The 21157-nt window shown below is 43.8% G+C and overlaps 1 protein-coding gene across 1 annotated transcript in view; it reads right to left on the reverse strand.

Annotated features, from left to right (window-relative positions):
- HMCN1 (hemicentin 1) overlaps positions 1-19496 on the reverse strand; it is a gene marked incomplete at its 3' end in the record, with an annotated part of 469132 nt that extends 449636 nt beyond the window's left edge. The window contains exon 1 of the mRNA XM_080699395.1: positions 19078-19496. Coding sequence (XP_080555521.1) covers positions 19078-19342 — 265 coding nt within the window. The 5' untranslated portion in view covers positions 19343-19496. The remainder of the gene's footprint in view (positions 1-19077) is intronic.
- Between the last annotated feature and the right edge of the window lie 1661 nt (positions 19497-21157).

Here is a 21157-nt window from a genome sequence, read left to right on the forward strand (position 1 = left end):
AACCTTGCATATGTGCTCTGGTTTGGGTTTGAGATGTCCCCAAAAAAATGCTCAAGTATTGAATGCATGTCCCTAGTGCAGCGAGGTCCAGGGGTGGGCTTGGGTGCTGCAAGCGAGTCACTCGGGACCAGGGCGTGGAGACTCTGTGTATCCCAGGTCCCCTCCTTCTACTCCCTCTGCTTCTAGTCACCACGAGTCGACTCAGCTTCTCTCTGCCATGCATCACTGCCATGGGTTTTCTGCCTTGGAGCCAGCCGACCATAGACTAGCCCTCTGAAACCATGAGCCTGAATAAACTTTTTCTTCTCTAAATTGTGCTTGTCAAATATTTTCACCACAGTGACAAAAAGAAAAAAAAAAACCTGATTAAAACAATAAGGTTCTGGGAAATAGAGTCATGAAAACTAAACTGGCTATCATGGACTTCATATTTAATGAAGAAGATAAAATTAATAGATTCGCATCAAGCAGTGCTACATTATATAAAGAAAAAGAAAGTGGTGTTAAAAGGAAAGTTGAGTGGAAAACTATTTCAGATTGAATGGCTGGTTAGGGAAGGCTGACACTTAGTCAAGAGACATATGGAGGGTGACAGAAGGCATGTAAGTGGCCAGGTGTGGTGGCGCGCGCTTGTAATCCCCGCGCTTAGGAGGCTGAGACAGGAGGATCGCACAAGTTCAAAGCCAGCCTCAGCTACTTAGTGAGGCTCTCAGCAACTTAGTGAGACCATGTTTTCAAATAAAGTATAAAATAGGTCTGGGAGGATAGAAGAGAGCTAGAAAGCTTCCAGGTTCCACCCCCAGTACCACCAAAAAAAAAGAAGTCATGCAAGGATGTGGGAAGGGAAGAATCAGCAAGGGCGGTGGGTGGTGGGTCCAGAGAGGGAAGTAAGGAACAGTAAGCTCAAAGTAAACTGCATTAGGGTGTCAGTAAAGGGAGTCTGGGAACCTACCTTTCACTCTCAAAGGATCCATCTGGTGGATCTGAAGACTGGATCAGCAACGCCAGTTAAAATGGCCCGGGACAGTGACACACAATTAGAAGACGTGTAGAGATCAAGCTAAAAATGATCTTGGGGGTCAAGCCAAAGGTTTTGTGGAGGGATGGAATTTGGGGTATAAAATTAAAGAGGCCAGAATAATTCCAAGAGTTCTATCCAAACAACTGAGAAAATGGTGGCACCCAGAGTGAGACGGGGAAATCTAGGGAGCACACATGGGCAAGGAGGAGGTGCGGTTGGCTGCATGAGACCACTGGGTGCCCCGTGGAGAGTCAAGCGGGCTGTGGGCGCCTCCTGCCCACTTCTGTGTCGGTATTCCCTGTCTGGCCTCTCCGGGTGTTTCCTGCTGAAACTTTCCAAAATCATCATGGAAAAGAACACGGTCAATCGGGCCTCTTCATCACAGAGCTAGTTCTGCCCTGATTCTAGCCATCTAGGGGACCTCTCCAAGCAACATTAACATTTAGCGACTGCCTTTTACACCAAGTTCTTTCACAAAAAATCGCTTCATTTCTACAGAAGCGTCTCCCTTTGTGGAAAGAATGAGCGAGGACTGTGCACATCTATTCTCAGCTCCATCTCCGGGCCATCTACCTGGTAGTTTACGGTGGCCGTGGGAAGTGGTTAAACTATGAAAACTGGTGAATGCTACAGATCAAGGGCGTCCTCTTCCCACCGCCAGCTCCAAAGCCAGTGACTTAATGTTTATCAGCACAATACTCATTCTATTCTATTTTGTACAAAAGGAAACTGAGGCGCTAAGTCACGTCACCTACCCGTTTAGAGGCAGGACACAGGTGTCTTGGCCCTGTGTCAATGATGTCCCTTATCACACATTCTTAAATCCTCAGTCTAAGAATGCTTTACACCAAAATGTTTTACAGCCAGTTTTCCCTTCGAATCCTACAACTCTATGAAGGAAATATAATTGCTCTTCTCTTACTGAGTTTTAGGAAACTAAAGTGTCAGGAAGTTAGAGAAACCGACTCATCATTTAATGTTAGTCTATTTGCTATCAGAATTCACTCACTCAAAGCCTGCACATTCTAACAAATTTTTCTTTGTCAAGGTAAATCTAACTCGCCATTAATTTTTAATTATAATGCAAAAGGCATAAAAAGGAATGAAGTTATCAAAGGCAGAGCAAATTCAACAAAGACAAAAGGGGACCTCAATATTAAAACGAATGACACTTTTCCAACACTCCAGAAGAATTCCCGCAGAGGGGTGAACTGGTGGAAAATGTCTTAATTGTAGATGAGACCATGTCCTGCACACAGGGACATTTTAATTTAGGGTGTGGCTGGAGAAAAAAACTTCAAGGCAAAAATATGATCATCTGATGGAGGGAGACATGCCAATATACACCTAAGAACAGGACGAACCTCGAGCCTCTGGGGAATCGGAAAACAATAGACGTGAGGCTTTCTGTGTGCTCCGGCAAAAGGCTTTGAAGTGAGAATAACAAACTCAACCCAAAGCAAAACAGATCTCACTTTACCTCTCAAAAGTTGACATCACAAACCAGGCGTGGTGGTGCTCGCCTGGAATCCCAGTGCTTGGGAGGCTGAAACCTGAGGGTTGCAGGTTCAAGGCCAGCCTCAGCAACCTAGCAAGGCTCTCAGCAACTTAGTAAGACCCTGTTTCAAAATAAAAAGTAAGCCAGGTGTGGTGGTACACGCTTATAATCCCTGCCCTTGGGAGGCGGAGACAGGAGGATCGCGCAGGTTCAAAGCCAGCCAGCGATGCTGGTTTAAGAGATCCTGTTTCCAAATAAAAGAAATATAAAATAAGTCTGGGAGTGTAGCCTGGAGGTACAAGGGTTTCCAGGAACCCCAGTACCACCAAAAAATAATTAAATAAATAAATAATAAAAAGTAAAATAAGGCTGAGGGTATAGCTCAGAGGTAGAATGCCCCTGGGCTCAAATATATATATGTATATATGCATATACCTAGTACCACAAATACATATACTTAGTTCTATATTATATTTACATATACCTAGTACCACAAATACGTATCTATGTGTATGTAGATATATATATTTTTTAAATTTTATTCTCTGTTGCTTAATGAAATATTTTCATCATCTTATGGGTAAATATTTATTAAATATATTTTATAAATATATATAATAATGTGAAGTATATGATAATAATGTATATATGTGAAACAGCAAGTAGCCACCTACATATCTGGCGGCCCCCCTATCCCAGAATCTCACTTAAGCAGCCCCTCCCTGTCAGAGGTTGGCAAGGGCAGCTCTGGGCGGCCCTGCAGCTCCTCAGTCCCGCTGTGCCTTCCAGCCAGAAACTCAAGGAATTCCTCCCACCTGCCGTAAAATGATGCTTAAAGGAAAGTTCTCAGAGCTGTGGTGCTAATGGAAAAATGGCTCCAATTAGTGTGTTTGAAATTTCCAAGAGAAAAACCTGGGGTTACACACAGGATGGATGGGAACCCACACAGAATTCCTAGCTCCGATGTAATTTCCCCCTTTTCAGAATTAAAGTACTGGGATTGAACCCAGAGGCATTCTACCTTTGAGCTGCACCCCTGCCCTATTTTTCTTTTTATTCGAAACAGGGTCTCACTAGGTTGATGAGTCTCACTCTTTGCTGAGGCTGTCCTCACACCTGTGGTCCTCCTCCAGTCTCAGCCTCCCAAGTATTGGGATTACAAGTGTGCACCACCATGCCCGGCTCCAAATATCATACTTTAAAAGTAAAAGCCACAGAGTTTTAAATGGAAATGATTGAAAGGGCTGAAATGGCACTGCACATGTCATTAAAATGTGGTGCATTCTTGTGATCCCAGCATTCAGGAGGCTGAGACAGAAGGACCGCAGGTGTGAGGACAGCCTCAGCTACTTACTGAGGCCCTTTGCAACTCAGTGAGACCCTGTTTCAAAATGAAGAATAGAAAATAGGGCTGGGGGTGTAGCTCGGAAGTAGAATGCCCCTGGGTCCCATCCCCAGTACCACACAAGAAAAGTGCCTCTTCCCAACTGTCACTTGAGAACTCTTCTCCCATCCACAAAGGGAATTGAGCCTACAGTCTGCGACACCCCCCCATGCAAAAGCTTTCATCAGAAATTTATAGAACAAACCAAGTCTCTCTTGTAAAAGATTTATGGAATGTCGTGTGTGTGTGTGTGTGTGTGTGTGTGTGTGTGTGAGAGAGAGAGAGAGAGAGAGAGAGAGAGAGAGAGAGAGAGAGAGAGAGAGAGTGTGTGAGTGTGTGTTAGTTGCTGAGTGACCTGTTACGGGTTAAATTGTGTCCTTTCCAAATTTCTATACTGAAATCCTATTCCTTCCACCTCCGAATGGGGTGTTTGGAAACAGGTTCGCTGCAACTGTAATCAGTCAACCTGTGATCAGCTCTAATTAGTTAACCTGAGATGAGAGTAGGGTACGTTGGACCGCCAGTGCACTATGGCCAATGTCTTCACAAAGAAAGGAAGCCGGAAGGTCAGGGCGATGGATGCGCAAGCCAAGGAACGCTGGAGACTGACAGCCGCCACAGAGGCTGAGGGCGGGGCAGGGGCGCAGATGCCCCCTCACAGCCTGGAACAGCCCTGTCAGCTCCTGGACTCAGGCCTTCCAGCCTCCAGAACTGTGACAGTGCACTGCTGCTGTGTGAAGCCGCCCGCCCTGTGGCACTCTGCAGTGGCAGCCCTCGGGGATGTACGGTAGTTCCCTTCGCCCTGCCTTCTTGAGCACCTTCCCTCAATCACACACATGTATTAACAAAATTAAATTATACCCGGGTGCGGGGGTGCGCACCTGTAATCCCAGTACTTGGGAGGCTGAGACAGAAGGATCCCAGGAGCAAAGCCAGCCTCGACAATTCAGTGAGGCTTATATCAACTCAGTGAGACCCTGTTCCCAAATTTAAAAAAAATAAAATAGAATTGGGGCTGTCATAGTATATAATTATCTCATATCTGTCATAGTATATAATTTATTGCAAATAAATTAATTACTTAATTTATATAACACATATAATATATAAATTTATAATGTATATGGATATACATACTGTGTGTCTATGTGTGGTGCTAGGGATTGAATCCAGGGCCATTCTACCTCCACGCTACACTCTAAGCCCTATTTTGTTTTTTATTTGAAAACAGGATCTAAGTCGCTGAAGGATCTCATTTAGTTGCTGTGGATTGGCCTTGAATCTGTGATCCTCCTGCCTAGGCAGCCTCTCAAGTACTGAGATTACAGGCATGCATCAGCAAATCTGGCTATTTTTATATTACATATGTTTAAATTATATAAGTATACAATATGCATATATAATTTGTGAAATAATACTACATTTCAGGAAATTGTATACATTTTGTGAATTCATATTATAGAATCCTCAGTTATCTCCTATTTCAAATAAAGATCCACCGTGTGTGTGTGCGTGTGTGTGCGTGTGTGTGTGTGCGCACGCGTGCACGCATGTGTGTACATAAAGCATATCATGCATCATGGTCAGTGGCTGGCCATATTAGTGACTTGCGAAATAAAAATGGTAACTGTTATTAGAAATAAAAAGTACGCTGCTAAGCCTGGGTCCAGAGGAAACAGAGAGGAGGCCTTTCCTCGGGAGCCTTTGCCTCGGTGCTGCCCGCAGCTGACTTCATTGGGCTCTGACTCTTCCAGGGCCTGTTGTCTTCAAATTCTACCCAAGCCTCAGTCAAAAATTTGCAACCAGGGTGCCCCACCCAGCTTTAAATCACCATCCTCCGCATTTACTGCCCCAAATGCAAACCATCTCTGACCCATCCTCTGTTTTCTCTCTCCTGGACCATTCCTTCAGCATCCTATACCCTCACTCACATCCTATACCTGACTCACAGTTTCTGTGATCCTCCATACCATCTCCCCCAGGAACCTCCCACGTTAGCTGAAACAGAGCTCTCTTGATGGTACCGCCTCCTCTGTAGCCTCCCAGGGCATCTTCTTCACCTACATCCCAGACATTGCCAGGGTCAGAGGAAGGTCAGCATTTTATCCACTCGCAGTCCATTCATTCTCTCTCTACCTTAAGAGAAAACGTGTGTGTGTGTGTGTGTGTGTGTGTGTGTGTGTTATTAATGTTTAAACCAAGGGGTATTCTACCTCTCAGTTACAGACCTCGCCCTTTTTATTTTATTCATCTCTTATTTATTCATGGTAATGAGGATTAAATCCAGGGGCATTCTACCTTCAAACTACATACGTAGCCTTTTTTATTGATTGATTGATTGATTGATTTTAAATCTTGAATCAAGGTCTTGCTAAGTTACTGAGGGTCTCAGTAAGTTGCTGAGGCTGGCCTCACACCTGCAAGCCTCCTGTCTCAGCCATTCAAGTACTGAGATTACAGGTGTGCACCACTGTGCTCGTCTCCCAGAAATTCTTATTAAATAAAAATGTGATACCTGACTCACTGTCTTTATCACCATCCTAGAATCATTATTTGGGTTACTATAATATCTATGTGTCACTCAGACGATTCAAGTTTCTTAATCTCAAGCAGCCATCTTCATTTGGATTTAATTTCCTTTTGTACCCAAGTATTTTATGATCAGTCCCTTTAGATATTCTTAGCAATCATCTCAACTTCCTGGTCATTGGTCCTTCATATGCAAAATCCCATCACCTGTCAATTTAACCCATCCAGATTTGACTCTATGATCTGTCATATCCACTCTTATCTAGATCCTTCTCAACCACATCCTACGCCAAACCGGTGGTCCACCCTAGCAGTTTGCCTGCGTTGCCAAGGGATTCTGGAGGAAATCACATGGCTGGCAGCACTCAGTTACTGCAAACTCATCTTCTAAACCACTCATCACGGGAAATCATCTGTGTGTTCAGAGCTGGCCTGTCTCTCCAAACTTCCGCCTTCATCAAACAACTCTTCTTTGTGTTGTTTTGAGAAAAGAATCCTTTGGGCAGGAAGGTACATCCTGCATCCCCACCTGTCACCTCATCCATGACCACACCTGTCTGTGGTCTGCTTCTCTCCTTTCATACTTGCTTTAGTCAGCATTTTTACCACTATAACTCAATAACCTGACCAAAAAAAAAAACCTCAGAGGAAGAATTTTATTTCCTACAGTCCTGGAGAATTCAGTCCGTGTTAGGTCAGCTTTCTGGCAGGGGCTGTGGCTATTGTCATCAATGGTGGCAAAAGAGAGAGAGAAGTTGCAAAAATGGGCCAGGGAAAGTCCTGTCCACAGACATGTCCCAGGCCCCAGGGACCCTTTTCCTGGCAGCCACGTCCCACCTCCAAACATGGGTGTATAGCTTAAAACGTGAGCTTTAGGGGACATTTTAAATTTAAATCATAACAATAATGAACCAAGTCTTCTACCGCCAACCAACCCGTCTTTGCATCTAATTCCTTCTTGCTTCTTCGAAGTCCTCGTTCCATAAATTACCTGGTCTCTCTTTGGCACTTTCAAATGTTTCTACTCCATTTCCTCTTTCCCAACAGAACTTAAACACTCTCTCCTCCTTTCTATTTTAAACCAAAAAAAAAAATGGTTTGGGTCAGTTCTAAGTGTGAGGGATCATGCTAAATTTTGAACATCCATTATTATAATAATTAATTATCATGTTAACTTTATAAGGTAGATAAAGCAGACCGGGCATCCCAGTAGACTGGATATCCAGTCTCCTTACACTGAAGCACAGAGAGGTTAAGACCATACGGCAAGTCATTGGTGGGGCCAGGCTTCCAACCCAGGTGTCACGCCCCAGAGCCTACATGTTATACCTACTATGTTATATTTCCAGAAAGAAGCATACCGTTCTCCCTAGCTACATTATCTTATCTGCCATATCAGCCTTCTGCCTCCACAACTCCAATGAAAATTTTTTTAAGCTTAGTGCTGTTTAGCCTTTATTTTCAGTAATCTTATAAATGGACATATTTGACAACTTGCTTATAACTAGATCTACACACACTGCTCATTCTCTTCCTATTTTCCTGGACTCCTCTTTCTAGAATCCTTTATGAGCTTCCTTTCTTCTGTCTCCTCAGTGTTTATATTCTTCATAGCTCTACCCCGTCTCTTCGTCTACAGACCCTCCTGGGATGATCTCATTTATTCCGATGGCTTCAACTGTCATCCATATAAGTTTCAAGTGGACGGAGCAACCACTTGGCACCATTCAACTCCCCCAAACGGCTAGAAATGCTGAGGAGTGATACCTGTGGACAGACAGGCCACCCAAACAGATCCACAGGGAAACATTTACTTTGAGAGATTCACCATCATTGACCAACGTCTGGCTCTCAGTCAGAAACTTGAACCCGACACTGTCAGAGTATTTTAAACAATAGACACTGATGTATACAACTGGCATGCCAAGATATGAGTTACCAATGAGGAATATAACTGTCTGGTGAGCCTGATGTGTCAGTCTGACCAGAGCCTTCTCTACCCCTAAAAAAGTACATGAGGGTCAATTGTCAGAGGCTGCTTTGTGAAGGTTCAATCAGAACAAAGACAGTTCATCATTTGATGTTAATATGCAATGATGACATCACTGCATGTTACGTCATTGCCTATTTATGAATATATAAACATCCACTACCACAGTGGAGTTCTGCTGATGGGTATTCAAGTGTAGACTAAATTAACATTTTGAACCCCAGTCAGCACCCTCCCTCGGCTGTGCACTGCTCAAGTATGCTTCTGCGATTCTCTTCTCCGTAGCTACCCACACACGTTTGGTTGCGGTTCACTTTGGACAAGTTAATATATAAAGAGTTTACCATCAAGACACACTAGCCTGGGAGCAACAACACTGTCTCTTAAACTTTTGCAGATCTCTTTAATTTTATTTATTTATTTATTTATTTGGTGGTACTGTGGTTCCTGGAAGCCCTTCTACCTCCAGGCTACACTCCCAGACTTATTTTTATATTTTTGCAACAGGGTCTCTTACACCAGCACCGCTGGCTTCGAACCTGCGCGATCCTCCTGTCTCCGCCTCCCAGGCGCGGGGATTACAAGCGTGCGCCACCAACGCCCAGCCCTCTTTATTTTTTATGCATGCTAATTTTATATTTTAACCTCTAGAAGGTAATAATATTTCCTCTCTTTTCCATGCTTTAAGGACAAAGTCCAGCCCCTTGGACTTTCTTACTAGTTCAGAAATTGTCCTCTTCTTCCTGTGCCCGGATCACCTGAATATCTCCCTTCTGGACTGTTGGGATGGCCTCAGATTTCACCTCCCAGCTCTCAAGACTCCCTCGCTCCAACTGAGCCAAGAGATAGAGATCTAGAATGAAAACCCAGTCATGTCATTCCTTGCTTCTAATCCTTCCAAGCCCCCGCTAGCTTTCAGGATGAAATCCAAACTCCTTCATGTTCCGATTAAGCTGCTTTCATCCACTGTGCTCCGTTTTCAGTCCAGGCCAAGCTTCTTCCAGAAAACCCTTCACTGATCGCCTCCCTCTTGAATTGATAATCAGGCCCAGTGCTCTGGGCTCATACAGCACCTCAGCTTCTTTCCACTAGAAAACCTACTGTGGTATATTATGTTGTCCCTTCTCCTCTCCTCCTGGCACCTAGCATAGTCTCTGATAAATAGAAAGTTGTTATTGACTGATAAGTGACTAAGTGAGGCAGTGAAGGAATGAATGAATTAATATAATAACTTATCTTGGGGTTTTTATATTCTCTTGCTGTTTTCCAATTATATGGCAGTGGTCTGGGGCTCAAGGGAATGGTGTAGCAAAGAATATATACTTCTCAAACATTCCTTACATTAGAATGGTGCCACAATAGATAGGTATGAATTGTCCTTTCCTGTAGGTTGATTAATGATCTAGTCATCAAGGAGGTTTTTTAAAATTTTTTCATCTTATATAAATATTGTACTACTTTCCTTGATAACTGGCTTCCCTCCTTCAGTCTTTATAGGCAAATATGAATTATAAGTAAGTGTAACGCCATTCATTCAGTAGTACTTTCAAAGGACTTATATCTGTCTTGTTTTATTTAACCATGACAACCTCTCCAAGGCACAGAGAGTTGATAGTATGGCACTCTCCACTTGGAATAAGTCCATTTGAAAAACTTTCCTATTCTCTATAAAGCTGGGAAATCTTCATGGAGATCATCTAAAGAGACAAAACCAAGGCCGAGAATCCCTGTACACTGTGAGACTCACCTATGATATACATCCTTTATTTGTATGGTGCTTCTTGGAAATTATTTGATGTATCATAACATTCTTTCATTTATTCTGGTTAATATTGAAAAACAGGCAGACTGCCCCACAGCATGCAGCTGAGACGTATCAAATGACATAGAATCTGCCACCTATCACCTGGTTATATTGACATCCAATAACTACCCAGGAATTAGGCATTATCTGGATTACAATGATCCTTCTATTTCATATTCAAGCTTGGATAAGAGAGATCATGAAAAACGCCTAATTAGCATACTACTACATAACAGGTTTTATTCTTCTGATTGTTGTATTTTAAAAAGTAAACCAGGCTAGAGATATAGTTTAGAGGTAGAGTGCTTGCCTATCCTATAGAAGGCCTGGGGTTCAATCCCCAGCACCACAAAAACAACAGCAATGTAAACTCACAGATAAGCAATAAAAAATTAAAATACTCAGAAAAAGCATTAGTTCTTATTTCCAGGATCTATTATTCATTTACTCACTAATGAAACATTTCCTCAGTGTATACTGTGTGCTGGGCCTATACAATGAACGAAGGGGTCTTTGTTCCGGAGCTTAATGCCAGGTCAAGGAGAAAAGTCAAATCATAAAGGCCATCAAGAATGGCCAGCCACTGTGTGCTTGAGCAGAGACAAAACATAAGCAAAGCCAAATTCTGATTTATCAACAATAAAGTTAGCTGGGAATGGTGGTGCACACCTGTGATCCCAGTATCTGGGAGGCATAAACATGAGGATCGAAGGTTCCAGGCCAGCCTTAGTTACTCAGCAAGACCCTGCTTCAAAATAAAAATTAAAAAGGGGTAAAGGTAGAGCTTGAGGATAGAAAGCCACTAAGTTCAATTCACAGTAACCAAAAAAAGAGAAAAACAGCGAATTAAAAGGCTGTTCCTCAATTTAACCAAAACAAACAAACAAACAAAAACTAACTTCATTCTGATGGAGCAGTAGAGGATTTTTTCATTTGATAAGCATTTAGATATATTTGATGGTATCTTTTTAAATGACTTTAAAGCAATTTGGAACTATTTTGTATGTGGTATAACTGAGAACAAAATTTCACATTTTAACTATCATTCACCATTTATAAGCTAATTGATTCCCCTCATGACATTTTTATTTTATTATTATACTTTCATTGGTACTTTATAGTCTCACATCATAATTTAGTTCAGAGTGGTAGGGACATAAATGCATTAAAATTCTTTTAAATAGAAGATATCTCTGACAAATTTAGAATATTTTATTCACCAAAATTTAGTCTTTATACTTTGGGAAAAAGTTTTTATTATACATAGAAAAATAGTTTTACATCTCCTCAAAAAACATCCAGTGATGAGAATCCATTTTCTCAGGTCAAAACACTTTACCATCATAAGAAACAAAAGTTACTATTGTGCAACCAAAATCTCTCATGCTTAAATTTATTTTATTTTTATCCCAGTACTGGTAGGGCTAGGACAGGAGGATCACAGGTTCCTCACCCAGCCTCAGCCACTTAATGAGGCCCACTTCAATTTAGTAAGACTTTGTTTCAAAACAAAGATAAAATAGGGTTGGAGTATAGCTCAGAGGTAGAATGGGCCTGGGTTCCATCCTCAGTACCACACGCACGCGCACGCGCGCACACACACACACACACACACACACACACACACACACAATCAGTCCATTTCTCTCAGTTTGATTTCTCTTGGACCTAACAGACCAATCCCTTTTCTCATGGAAATCCTTTTTCCTGTAGGATATGTTAGAGGCAAAGTGAGACTAATCGTTTCTGGGCTGCTTCCTATACATACTGAAACGGAAATCACTTGGATTCAAAGTTCCATTCATATAATTGTGTGTAAATTTTGAAAGTCTGCGTGTGCAATATATTCCTCATAAAAACCTTTCCATTCATGATGATTCTAAGTGATTTTGCTACTGCTCAGAAAAAAAATATTCTAAAAGAAGTCTTTTTATTAAAAAGCCCTGGAGTGTTTTCTTAACACTATGTCAGTCCTGGCCAATCATACAAAGTTATTGAGGATGCCTAGGTTTTACTAAAATGAAACTCTTTTTTTTTTTTTTTTTTTTTTTTTTTTGGTGGTACTGGGGTTCCTGGAAGCCCTTCCACCTCCGGGCTACACTCCCAGACCTATTTTTGGAAACAGGGTCTCCTAAGCCAGCGCGCGCGGCTGGCTTCGAACCTGCACGATCCTCCTGTCTCCGCCTCCCAAGCGCGGGATTACAAGCGTGCGCCACCACGCCCGGCTAAAATGAAACTCTTAAACACAGACACTTGTAAAGGCTGATATTTCTCTCAATGGCTCAAGCCCTAACTACTTTCAGTCTCTTTAAAACCACTTACCTTTCACCCTATTATGATAAAAAAAAAAACATCAACTTAGACAATGACCTATCAACGCACTGATTTTACAGGCAGAGAAACAGTAGTCTGGCAAAGTTTAATGATTTTCTTAAATGACAAGAATAAGGAAAAAACATACAAGTCTTCCATTCCAAGTTGGATGTTCTTTCTATTACATTCCATGTACATTTTGGAAAACACTGGTTGAATAATTTATCAAAACTAGGTTCAACTTTAGCCTCATGAATAAAGCAACCATTCCAATAGTTGGACGCAGTGATGGAGCTAAAAATATTTTCAAATTCTCTCCTCCCATTCTCTTGAATTCTCTCCACACAGGCTTTCATTACCATCTCTTCATGGAAGCTATGTTTATTAAGTCAACTGCTTTCCCATCGCTAAACTAATTAGCCAACTTCTAATTCTCCTTTTGGCCGAGCACCTGGCCCTTCGCAGGACACTTGGTTCTCTTGTCCTCTGGGATCATGCACTCTTCTCCTGCTTCCCCGCCTCAATTTCTCTGGTTGCTTCTTTAGCTGAGCCTCATCTCTTTGACCACTAACCACTGGAGTCCCAAGGTCTCTTCTCCATCTGTAAGTCAGTCACTTTCTGGTCTCATCTAGTCTGATGTCCCTAAATACCAACTAGAAGTATACCTTTGGATCACAAATTTCTATCTCTCACCCATATCCCTCCCCATGAACTCTAATCTCTAATAACCCAATGCCTTCTTCCTTCCCCACTGGGGTATCAAAAGACAATCTCACACTTAAACATGTTCAATGATAAAAGCCTCAGAGCCAGATGTGGTGATGCGCACCTGTAATTCCATCTCTTGGGAGCCTGAGACAGGAGGCAGCAACTTAACAAGGCCCTCCATGACTTAGACCTTGTTTCAAAATTAAAAAAATAAAATAAAATAGGGCTGGGGGTAGAGCTCAGAGGCAGAATGCCCCTGAGTTCAATCTCCAGTACCAAAAAATAATAAACAAACAAATAATAGTAAAAGCTTCATCCATACTTGGAAGACTGAGACAAGTGGATCTCAGGTTCAATGCCAGCCTCAGCAACCTAAAATGACCCTTTTCAAAACAGAAATAAAAAGGGCTAGTGGTGTATCTTGGAGGTAGAATGCCCCTCAGTTCAATATCCAGTACCAAAAAAAAAGAAGAAGAAGAAGCCTCATCCTCACCCTCCTAATTTTTCTGAAACCTGCTTCTCACTGTCCACCACCTCAGGAGACGGCCACGTGCTGCTTTTATTCACTCAAGCCAAATCATCAAATCTTCAGAACCTGAATAGCATGGGCCTGTAATCCCAGTACGTGGGAGGAGGATTCGGGACGATTGCCGGTTTGCAGCCAGCCTCAGCAACTTTGTAAGGCCTTGTTCCAAAATTTAAAAATAAAATAAAATAGGGGGCTTGGGGTCTAGCTCAGAGGCAGAATGTACCTGGGTTCAGTCCTCAGTATCACCAACACCCCTTAAAAATATATATATTTTTTAAAATACATATATTTTTAAATACACACACACACACACACACACACACACACACACACACACACACTTCAGCTATTTCTCAAAATTTGCTTAGTTACCAACTTCATGCAAGATCTACAATCCTTTCCTGCCTGGATTCTTTTTCTTTTCTTTTTTTTTTTTTTTTTTAGGAACTGAGGATTGGACTCAGGGCATTCTACCTCTGAGCTACATCCTCAGTCCTATTTTTTATTCTGGGTCTCATTAAGAAGTAGCTGAGGCTGGCCACGAACCTGCGATCCTCCTGTCTCAGCCTCCCAAGTACTGGAATTACAAGTGCTCGCCACCACGCCCGGCTCTGCCTGGACTCTTCAACAGGCTTCTTTCCAACCTCCCTGACTCTGCTCCTGCTTCACGGTAGACAGTTCTCCAACCACAACATGTGGATGCCTGAGTCAGATCCTGTTCATTGCGCTGTTTAAAACCCTAAAGCGAGCTGGGCGTGGTGGTGCATGCTTGTAATCTCCGTGTTGTTGAGACAGGAGGATCACACAGGTTCAAAGCCAGCCTCGGCTACTTAGTGAGGCTCTCAGCTACTTAGTAAGACCCTGTTTCCAAATAAAGTATAAAATAGGTCTGGGAGTGTAGCCCAGAGGTAGAAAGCTCCTGGGTTCCACCCCCAGTACCACCAAAAAAACAGAAACAATAATAAAACCCTAAAGCGGCTCCCATCTCAGAGGCCCATGAAGCCCTTGTTCAAGTGGCCCAGGAGACGTCTGACTCAGCCCCACCCCGTCACCCCGTGTTCCAGACACTGGGGTCCTTGCATGATTCTGCGACCCCATCAGGATGCTCCTGCGCTGAGGCCTTCGCTTCCTGACTCAGCTGCCTGGAACAGCTTTGCCCAGCTCTTCCGCTGCCCCCACACTCGCCGCCACCTTCAAATTGTCCTTCAAAAGAAACCTTTGCATTTGGGCACTTTCTGGTCAACATCTTGAAATTTTCCACACTTCTAATTCACCGCAAACTCCCTGCACCCCTGTCCTGCCACCCCCCCCCCAGCAACCATCACCATCAAAAGTACGTATTTGAATTCTTTTCTTTGCTGCCCATGCCCCCTCTCTCCAGCAGAGTGGCAGCTCTAGGAGAACACTGCTTTTTATCTGTGTTCTTCTCTTTTGTATCCCCAGGGCTTGAAGCAATGCCTGAAACATAACAAGTGGGTGAATGAGTGAGTGAGTGGAGACTGGTCCAAGATCTCCTGAGAAAAAGCAGAGACATAATTGTGAAAGAGAAGGAAGAAAAGACCTTTTCTTTCTATAAAACGACTCACTGAAACACACTTTTCTGCTCCTTGTCCGTAGGTCTCTGACACCTGCCCCTTTTTTTCCCCTCTATAAGAGACAGTGATAAAAGGAGCTGTGGTCAACTGAGACCATCAGCCCTCTTCAAAGTTGCACTCTGAGGAAGACAGGAATCCATTGAGCATTGTGTAAAGCACAGTGACAATCACAAACAGTGGTGTACACCTGTCATCCCAGTACTTGGGAGACTGAGACAGGAGGATCATGGTTCATGGACAGCCTCAGTTACTTGGTGAGGCCCTCAGTAACTCAGTGAGATCCTGTTTCAAAATGAAGAATAAGAAATAGGGCTGGGGGTGTAGCTCGGAGGTAGAATGCCCCTGGGTTCCACACCCAGTACTGCAAAAGAGACAAATAAAAATAAAAGGGGCTAGGGGGTAGTTCAGTGGTAGGGCATCACTGGGTTTAATCCCTAGGACTACAAAAGAAAAAAAAAAGCACAGCAAGAATAAATACATAAGAATCCAAATATTTAATGATAACATGCTGACAAGGATATGAAGAAACTGGAACTCTCATACACTGCTGGTGAGAGTGTAAAATGGTACAGCCGCCTTGGACAACAGTTTGGCAGTTACTCAAACAATTAAACATAGAGTTACCATGGCCCAGAAATTCTACTCCTAGGTACACTCCCAAAAGAAGTAAAAACATGTCTACATGGAAACGTGTGCATGGATATTTAGAAAGCATTACTCATAATAGGTGGAAACAACCCAGATATCTATCATGGACTAATAGATAAATAAAATATGGTATATTATATAATGGAATATTATTTGGCCATTAAAACGAATGTATTACTGGTGCCTGCTGCAACATGAATGAACCTTGTAAATATGTGAAAGTAAAGACGCACCATAAAAGTCCACATATTAAATGATTCTAGTCATATGATAGCCCGGAACAGGAACATCTAAAGAGATGGGGAAGTAGATTAGTGGTTGTCTGGAGCTGGGTAGAAGATGAGAGGAGGATAGAAAACTGATAGCTAAGGAGATGGGTTTCTTTCTGAGGTGATGAAGATGTTCAAACACCGAGCATGGAATGGCGGTACCTATCTATGAACATAGTAGACATCACTGAACTGTCGCAAATAAATACATTATGTGGGATTACAGGAGTGGAAAATCGTCTTAACCACAGTTAACACCCAAAGACTGGCTTCCCTGCCCATGAGGCCTGGTCATCTCCAGCGTCTCCCCTTTTTCCAACATTGTGCTGGCGTGGCTGGTTCTTCTCCAGTGCTGTCTTCTTACTCCAACATCTTCTGAAGGGCTTCATCCCCTCATTATTAGTGTGATAGATGGCCTACCTCCTCTGTGACAATGTTTTCCATGTATTTTAAATGTACTCCCATTTACAAACACCCCAAATTAATGCAGACTTCCAAAGCACACTCCAAAAGCAGCACTTACCCATTATTTCACCTTGCTAAATGTGAATGTCAGCAGGCTCTAAGCACTCAGGGCCATTAGTAATAATTATAATATTAACACCCATCCATCATTTCATCCCGTGTCAGTTGTATCACCTAACCACACAAATATGTGCTGGGGACTATTAAAAACTATACATATAAAATAGAGAATCATAAAATATCTCAGTTACCAAGAATCTCAAATATGTTCAAATCTAATTCTCTTGCTTTTTTAGCTGAAGAAACTAAGATTCAAAAAGGTGACCATCAACTAGGAGAGAATAAAAAGCTCTCAACAACTTCACAGAGAGAGAAAATGTCACACAAAGATAGTAATACACTCGATTAAATATTGAGTTAACAGTTAATGGTATGATTTAATTTTTATCTTTCTTTTTAAAAACTCTTAAAAAGTCTTAGATAACTAAATCCTTGTTTACTCCTTTCTACTTTGAATAACAACGGAACTAGAATCAATAGTTCTGTTGAACTATTTACACAATTAATTTTAGGAAGCCCATTTAAGTTAATGATTTTCTCACAAAATTTCATTTGAAAACACTCGTTTATTAGTCATCTGTTATTAGCATGCCAGGTTTCCCCCACTTTGAATGATGATTGCTAAATAAACTACAGGAGAGTTCACTGCAGCCGTGTGCAGACTTTCCCATTTGATAAAAAATTGGAAGAAGAACACCAGAATAAAATGTGTTACAACCATCCCGCATACCGCTTCAAATCATTATGATAATCTACTTTATGACCCGAGGCAAATTTTGTGTTTTGTTTTCAGCAACATCATTTCATAAGAGTTTTGGGGGAGAAAAGGCAAACTGTGGTGTTAATTAGAGAAAACAGTTCTTGGCCAACTGCAGATTCATTCCTATAGAAAAATCTACTCAGGCTCTTCCAAAATAGCAAAAGCCTGGAACTACATCATCATTGGCATCTTGACATTTTATAAGTTGAAGCATTGGAAGAGCTGAGGTGCCTTCCCAAGACACCGAGTACAATGGTAAATCACAGTCCGATTCTTCTTTCGAATACAAGGAACAGCTCATGTTGAACTGACCAGAAATCACTAATAAACACACAGATCTCAAAAGAGGATAGGTTATGTTTTGTAGCATGTGAAGAACATGAAGAGTTCGTTGGCCTCTAAAGTCCTGCCAGTGCTGTTTTTGAGTACCTGGAACCTACCGCAATTAATACTAACAAGGATTTGAACACACAGACGTTTGCCAAATGCAGGAGGAAAGCACTGGAGATCCTTAACATCATGTTCTCACTGTGAAGAGGCCGTGTCAATGTCTTCCATTGAGGAAAGACTTTCAAAAGCAGGAAAAATGTGGGAGAGCAGCGGGGGAGGGCTGGTAAGAAGTCGTTGCTTTGCAACTGGGCAGTCCTGCGCTAATGAAACTCAGGTGGACCTTAGACAGCAAGCCAGGGCTCCCTCCCTCTGTAATGGTACTCTCAGCTATGACAATGGGGGCTCCTATAAGCCTCACAGAGAGGTGCTACTTTAAAGAGAAACCGGGAAAAAAGTAAACAGGATCAGATTGCAGCAGAGCAGCTGAAACCCATAGCTTTAGGGCAACAAATAAAGTTACTTGACTTCAACCACCTTTCGAGAGAGCGCAGACATACCAAATTACACGCATTTCTCCAGAGTGAGACAGGGACAGAATGTTTACACCCATCCGCGATGCTAGCTAATGACGACCTGGTGCAGAGACAGATTCGGTTAAGCAATGAATGGCTTCTCTCTTTTATGTGCACGTCTCCAGTTTCACTACTAGTTGTTACACACAGGCTTCCTCCTCGGGTGACACACCACAGGTCTTTCCCCCTCTCCCGTGAATGTGGTTTCAACCTGAATGTTAGCTCTGAACATTAAGTTGCCATTAACACGCGCAGGTCCAAGTTTGCCTTAGCCATTCAACTTTCTCTAACTTTAACATACCATCCCACTGGTGTTGCTTAAGACTAGCGGTCCTGGTGTTCCCCATCCACTTACTTCTTCGGCTCTGGGCAGCCCTGCTCAAGCCCCCTGAACAAGTAAGTCATCTACCCTGTAGCTGAGACCTAAGGAGGTATCCCAGAGCGAGCCCAGATGCCAGCAAGCAATTGTTTGTTCCAATTGTATTCAGCTGCACACATTAAAAAAAAAAAAGTCGTTTAGAAACTTTCTGGCAATAAAACAATTTCATCGCACAAGAAATAACATAATCGTGAGACATACAAAGAAGAAATATTCCCCTTACCTGGATCATGGAAAGGCACCAAAGCGAAGTTGAAAAGAGGTCTCTTGGGTCTTTTCAAAGACGTCTCCAAAATTTTGGAAGCCCCTTCAATAACCTGCACTAAGTCATCATACATGGAGCCGGTCACATCAAACACAAAAGCCAAGGTGGAAGCCCCCTCGGGGATCTCCTCCTCCGCCCCGACCTCCTCCGCCTGGGGGCTCGCGTCTCGAGGTAGGGAAGAATACAGAAGGGCCAGCAGGAACACAGCTTCCCAGGAAATCATTTTTCCTTCCTTTCTTTTCTTTCTTTTCTTTTTTTTTTTTTTTAATTTTCTTTCTTTCCTGGTTACCTTGAGCAGAGTGCTTAGTCCTCAACACCAGGCAGAGAGTTTCCCCGCAGAGGAAAACTCATCAGACTCTTACAATCTCTGAACTTGCGCGCGCGCGCACACACACACACACACACACACACACACACACACACACACACACAGTTTGCAGCTGCGGATCGGAGGGGACCGGCGCGGAAGCCGGCTCCTCCCGGGCTGGGCTGGGATGCGCAGCTTTTGTCCGGGAGGCGCAGCTATCTGGCCGCGGGTCCGGGGCGGCGTGCGGCGCGGTGTAGACGGCGCGCGGGGTCCATGCCCCGGGCTGGGGAGCCAGCTGGGCGCCGTGCAGAGTCCGCCGCGCTCTCGGGCCGGCGGCTCGGTCCCGCTCCGCGCCCGCCGCTCGGAAGGGGGGGCCGTCGGCCGCGCCTCCTGATTGGCCAGGCGCCGGCCCCCTCCGCCCCGGAGCCCACCCCCAGGGAAAACTCTTCTTCCGCGGGCTCCGGGGTCTATTCAGTCCCCGGGAGGCGCGGACCGTGCGGGCCCCGCCGCCCCCTCCAGCCTCCCACCCCACCCTGCACTGTTCCCAAAACCCCAGGATAAACAATGGCTTTCAAGAATGTGTGGCAGAGACCCAAACTGAGGGACAGGCGCTAAGTAGCACAAAGGGGATTTAAGCTTTCTAATGTACACAGTGCCTCTTCTTAGGAGGTTTCTTTCCTAATTCCTCCCGCCCCCGCCGGGGGATCAAGACCTCCCAGCCCAGCCTCGGGACCCTCAGCCCCCATCTCAGCCCCGCCTGAAGGGGGAGCTGGTGAGTGGGCTCCGCGGGGCTGCAGACCCTCGTCTCTGTGGGATCTCCTCCACCATGGCGCTGCTGCAGGGATGGGTGGCAGTGGAGCTGAGGGGCCAGACGCCCAGAAAGAGGAAGGGGCTGCGGGGAAACAGGGAGTCTCTGATCGTACTTAACAAAAAGAGGAGGAGAAGCGCCGGGCGGGGTGGTGCACCCTTGTAATCCCAGCATTCGGGAGGCTGAGACAGGAGGATCGGGGTTCGCGGACAGCCTCAGCTACTTAGTGAGGCCCTTTTGCAGCTCAGGGAGACCCTGATTCAAAATAAAGAATAAAAAATAGGGCTGAGGGTGTAGCTCGGAGGTAGAATGCTCCTGGGTTCCATTCCCAGTATGGAAAAAAAGGAAGTTACATATTGATGCGGGATGGAAGTCCAGAGGAAAGGGTAACGGGGTGCGTGCGGGGTGTGGGGAAAAGAATGAGGCCAATCAGAGAAATATGATTTTTTAAATTGACATTTGCTGAAGAGTTCGCTTCCTCTGCAAACCATGAGGGGGCAGAGGATTATTCCCTTTTCCAGTCTCCCCCTGTAGAATCCCCATGTCTCAGGTCTGAGCCAAAGATTTTTAAAGAGGTGTTCCCCTCTCTGGCCTGTTCCTGGGAATAAACAAGGAAACCTCACCCTGGTAAACATGACAACGCTTTTCCACGCGGTAATTATCCTATACGTTATAGCAGGAGTAACAGCTGTAAGTGGGTAAGCGCAGAAAGTGAACCATGAGCTAAGGACTCTCTGCTTCATTTTTAATAAAAGTTACATTTCCGCCCCGGGAAAGGGGTTGTTGCCTGGATCTGAACATTCAAAGAGGGGCAAGCGTGTGTGCATGGGAATTAGACCACCCATCTACCAGCAAGCAGCCGAGGAAGCGCCAGCTCCCAGGAGCCTTTTATAATCTGCCACCGGCTTCTCTCTCAGACCCAG

This window comes from Muscardinus avellanarius, assembly GCF_963383645.1.
Source record: "Muscardinus avellanarius genome assembly, chromosome: 7".
Taxonomy (NCBI): domain Eukaryota; kingdom Metazoa; phylum Chordata; class Mammalia; order Rodentia; family Gliridae; genus Muscardinus; species Muscardinus avellanarius.